The sequence below is a fragment of the Capsicum annuum genome, chromosome 3 (genome assembly GCF_002878395.1).
Source record: "Capsicum annuum cultivar UCD-10X-F1 chromosome 3, UCD10Xv1.1, whole genome shotgun sequence".
NCBI lineage: Eukaryota > Viridiplantae > Streptophyta > Magnoliopsida > Solanales > Solanaceae > Capsicum > Capsicum annuum.
In genome coordinates this window covers 66,083,218-66,088,242 of record NC_061113.1, presented here as the reverse complement: position 1 = coordinate 66,088,242, position 5,025 = coordinate 66,083,218, and the positions used below count along the sequence as shown (strand labels likewise).

The following is a 5,025-nucleotide window of genomic DNA, read 5'->3' as shown; positions in this document are numbered from 1 at the left end:
CTTAGAAAAGCTCAGACCATTTAGAACCAGGAAAGAGAAACCAATTAACCGTACATCTGGTCTACCCTTTTCCCCAACAAAATCAAAATTGTTCTTTGGATTTTGTATCATGGAAGACTCCCCACTAGTATTTACCTCCATAGAATAGTTCTGAACATTCCTAGTGAGTGTTTATTCTATAACTTCTCTCTAGAAGATATCAGCCATATCTTTTTCCAATGTACTAATGCTACCTAGTTTTGGAATAACATTAATATTAGCAGTTGTACACCTCATAGTCTGCACATGAGCACTGTGAACTCCTCCAATTCATTGAGCCACTCGAAGAACATGAGTAACAAGCCTTATGATCACTAGCTCACTTGGGGTACCTTTATTCCCCATTGCCTTTGGAGCATTTGGCTCATTAGGAACAACAACTTCTTTAAAGCTATTAGATAATGCATTCTTGAGATTTTCTAAGGCTTCTGGGCTCTAAAATAATACAAATAAAATCTCTGTATATATTGCAGGTGTTGCAGATTATTTAAAATAGGATCTAATTGTAAAACTTGGCTTTATTGAAGGGACCTTATCATTCAGATACTTGGGAGTGCCTTTGGCATCCAAGAAGCTCATTGTGAATTAATACTTGCCATTGATTGAAAAGATAATTAGAAAAGTTACTTACTGGTCTGCTAAGTTGTTATTCTATATAGGTAGAGTTCAACTCATTAACCTTGTGCTATTTGGGGTGAAAGATTACTGCGCACAACTATTTCTTCTGCCTAAAAAGTAATCAAATCCATTGAACGAATTTGTAGAATCTTTTTGTGGATAGGAGTTCTGACTGTATCAAAAAGTTTTGGTATCGTAGGAAACCATATGTAAAGCTCTTACTGGAGGTGGACTAAATGTAATAAATTTAAATATATGGAATAAAGCTGCAATACTTAAGCAACTATGAAATGTGGCAAGGACAAAAGATTGTCAATGAATTAAATGGGTACATAACTACTTCATAAAAATGAGAGACCCTGAAATTATGATCACACCAAAGTCTACATCTAGGTTAGTAAGGAAGGTGTTAGCATCAAGAGAGCTTGTGCTTCAGGGAAAAATGGACATGGTGCATTGCTTACTACATTAGGCAAAGTTTAGAAGGGAGGGAAATATTTTACATAGAAAATGCATGCTTAACTTATGCCTCTTAGCCAAGGTTGACCGGAAGAATATGGGTTTGCAGCATGGAGTCCATCCTAGATTCAAATTTATCTTTTAGCTGGATACAATTGAGAGATTGGAAAAATTCACCATTCACATACCCCTTGACTGTATCTTTTGTGGTGGAGCTAAAGAAACTCTTGAACATCTATTCTTTAATTTTTAGGTGACTTACTGAGTTATGGAGAAGATTGGGAAAATGGTTGAGATTTCACAAAACCATTCAAGACTGGAGAACTGAGGTTACATGGTTGAATGCTATGGCAACAAAAAAGTTCCAATAGCCTAGATAATCATGATTGTATTCTTTATGCTGATTTATGTTATATGGAGAGAAATGAATAGATTGAGGTTTAATAGAGGGAGCCTTTTTGCATGATTTTGAAGAAAGTTGTCATGCACATGCATATTAAAGGAGAGCAGAAGGCTAAATAGAGGCTATTACTCCAGCAACTATAGACTTATCCTTAGTTTGTAAGAGTGATTATCCCTGAATTAGATTAGAGTATGTTGGTTTAAAATCGTTAAAGGGAAATAACACAGGAATTCAATTTAAAAGATGGCCGCAGAAACACAGATGGAGTTTGAAGAAGAGAAAATGCAGAGCGATAGAGAGAGATTAATTTCTTATCAAAAGAAAGTCTATAATTGATCATCAAATTTGAAACTTAAATAGTTGCTATTCCAATTAAAAATAGGACAAATAAACAACCTACTTCTACCAAAATTAGAATAACTAATTAGTTTCCTACCAAAGATAGGAATTCTAATTTAACTAGGATTGTACTTAAAAATTTTTGGAGAAAACAGAAGAAAATAGTTGCATTCTTAAGCAACTTTCAACACTTCTCCTTGCTTTATGAAATGCAAACACCAATTCTTTGCCTTAGAAGATCGAACTTGCGTAACGACCTTAGATGTAACAGCATACCTCCCACCATTCCTGGTACACCTGCCACTGTTTCCAACATCTTTGCACGACAACCGTATCTTTCCTTGAAAAATAAATCGGTTGGAATCCTGAAAAGTTTCACTGACCAATAAGTAACCTTATCAAGGAATTTCTTGGGCACATGGTGCTTGCTTAGATCAATCGACGAGTCAGCCTGATATGTCTCCCATGGAGATGCAAAATGGTTAACGTCTCTATGATAAGCTTCATCAACATCCTTTAGAGTCGCATCCTTAGGCAGTCTCCAGTAGTCAATTGCTATCGCAGGAGCAGGGACATTTTCAATTTCACCACAATCAATATCATTAAGATACAAAGTATATGGGTGTATAGCCTCTTCTTCCAGATGACCAACAACTCTGTGTGCAAGATTGGGGAACAACAAGTAAAGCACAAAGTAAAAATTGAAAAACGCTCCCTGCACGGCAATAACTAACAACCTCTCATACCATTTAGGCTGTACTAGCTCCACCATAGTCATTAGATGCATCCTCTCATTCTCAGCTTCTTCAGGTAATTCTTTTATCCAACCACCACTTTGCTCAAACTTCTCCTTTGAGTCACAGTCAGGATAATTATTTTCCTTGAAGGATTCGTAGAGTCTCTTGGTGGTGACTTCTCCATATGCCTTTCTTTTACCACTTGAACAAGATTCAGAGGTACTCATACCTCCAACTTTGAGCTTTTCCTCGATTGATGAACTACCTGTTGTCTTTTGGATTTTTTGCAATGCAGCTGATGTTCTACAGCAAGGATCTCCAAACTGTGTGAGAGCCGAATCCCCCACTGAATTATTGCTAAGAATCTGGCAGGATTCAACCTGGACTAACTAGGAATTGCTCGGCAAAGGCAGCTCATTTGACTGAGTAGCATTCTCACGCTGCTCATCACAAGCATTCTCAAGTTCCAGTTCTGATAATTTATCAGTATTATCAGCTTCAGGCATCTCTTTCCTTTGAACTGAAATATTAATTTCCAAGTAAAGTTTACACTCAGAATCATATTCCAAATGAGTTATAATCTGGAATCCATTAAGAGAGCATAATCCCCTTCCCCTAGCAAGACCAGAATTATTTCCCGACAATACCAAATCATTCTCAGGAGAATAAATTTCTTCACCTAAATGCTTACCAGAAACTTTATTCGGACAAGGTATGTCAGGCAGTCCATTCTCCGAGTCATCCGATGAAAGTCCAGAGATATCATCTAGCTTCTCCCCAGACGTAGCAGCAGTGTCCTTGGGATATACTTTCTCCCAGTTTTCAGTGATGGAAAGGTCTTTTCCTTGAAGATTATTAAGTAAGTTAATGTAATAAACTTTACAATCGCAACCAAGACAAAGCAAGCCTTCATCATCAGGTGGAATGTCTTCTTTTAGAAGAGGTAGCTCCACACACGATTGGTGAATCCACGCTTTTTTTTAATAGATTTAATGAGAAACTCCTGCCTCTTATTTTGACTTTAAATAGGTCTTGCCAGATGCTTCCTTGATCAAGCAATTTTTATTTTTGAAATACAATTTGAAACCTTTTTCTAATAACTTGCCAACACTTAACAAGTTCTGGTCTAAATTGGGTACATAAAGAACATCAGAAATTGTTTTAGTGCCCAATTGTGTTTCAATTGTGATGGTTCCCATTCCTTTTGCTGGAATATAACCACCATGGCTGATTCTAACTTTTGTAGCTTCAGTAGGGCTCAACTCTTTAAAAAGATCTTTATCGCAAGTCATATGATTTTTGCATCCGCTATCGATCAGCCATGAATCGTTTGAGACACTGCTTGTTAAACATGATACAACAAAGATTTGATCCTCTTCCTGTTCATCAACAACTTGAGCCTCTGCATCTTGTTGCTGAGTTTTATTTTTATAGATGATCGCTTCATGCCTAAGCTGATTGCACTTAGTGCACTTAGCATCAGGCCTCTCCCAACACTTGAAAGGTGTATACCCAAGCTTGCCGCAATGCTTACAAGGAGGGTAGTTTTCTTTGAAACCACTTGTTTTGTTTTTGTTGTTGTGCGCTGCACCTTCTTCATCAGTTGGTTGGTGCGTCTTATTCTTCTTCTTCTTAGAACGTCCATCATCATGATGCTTGGCTGGTAAGGAACCTTCGATAACTCCTCCTTATCTCATAACACGTCGTTGCTCTTGCGCTTGAAAATCACTTAAGAGCTCTGAAAGTGTGATCTTAGACAAGTCCTTAGTATTTTCTAAGGTTGTTATGGTAGCCTTAAATCTTTCAGGTACCGTTACTAGGATTTTCTCAATGATCCTTGAATCATTGAAAGTGGAACCCAACAATCTGATGCGATTTGCTAAATTAAGGAGTCTGTCAGAGTACTCCTTTATGGTTTCACTTTCTTTCATCCTTTGCAGCTCAAACTCACGTACCAGATTCAATACTTGCATCCTTCGAATTCTTTTATCTCCTTCATACTCAATTTTGAGATAATCCCATACCTCTTTCGCTGATTCAAGAGACATGATACGAGTGAAGATATTAGATAAAACTGCAGTAAATAAGCATGCTATTGCCTTTGATTTCCTAGTATTCTTCTCCTTGTGAGTTTTAATCTGCGCCACCGTGGGATTGTCCGGCAAGGGAGCTATCTCATATTCAGCTTCAACAAGAGCTATCTCATATTCAGCTTCAACAATTTCCCAAAGATCCAAAGCTTGCAGATATATCCGCATTCTAACAACCCAGATTGATAACTTTCTCCATCGAAAGTTGGTGGTGCCATTGAAGAAAAATTTCTTTCTCCGTTCATGGTATCCACTGGATCGGATTGATGCACATACTCACAGGTCCCTTAAGATTAAATCTTTGATACCAATTGTTGGTTTAAAATCGTTAAAGGGAAAC

The 5,025-nt window shown here is 37.4% G+C and overlaps 1 protein-coding gene across 1 annotated transcript; it reads right to left on the bottom strand.

Annotated features, from left to right (window-relative positions):
* Positions 1-2,060: 2,060 nt before the first annotated feature.
* Positions 2,061-2,707, bottom strand: LOC124896674 (ubiquinol oxidase, mitochondrial-like). The gene has a single exon (XM_047408329.1). The coding sequence runs from the start codon at positions 2,643-2,645 to the stop codon at positions 2,061-2,063; it is 585 nt and encodes a 194-aa protein (XP_047264285.1). The 5' UTR covers positions 2,646-2,707.
* Positions 2,708-5,025: the final 2,318 nt, after the last annotated feature.

Excerpts from the sequence above, each read along its gene's own strand:
- LOC124896674 (XM_047408329.1), bottom strand. The coding sequence starts at position 2,645 with ATGCATCTAATGACTATGGTGGAGCTAGTACAGCCTAAATGGTATGAG.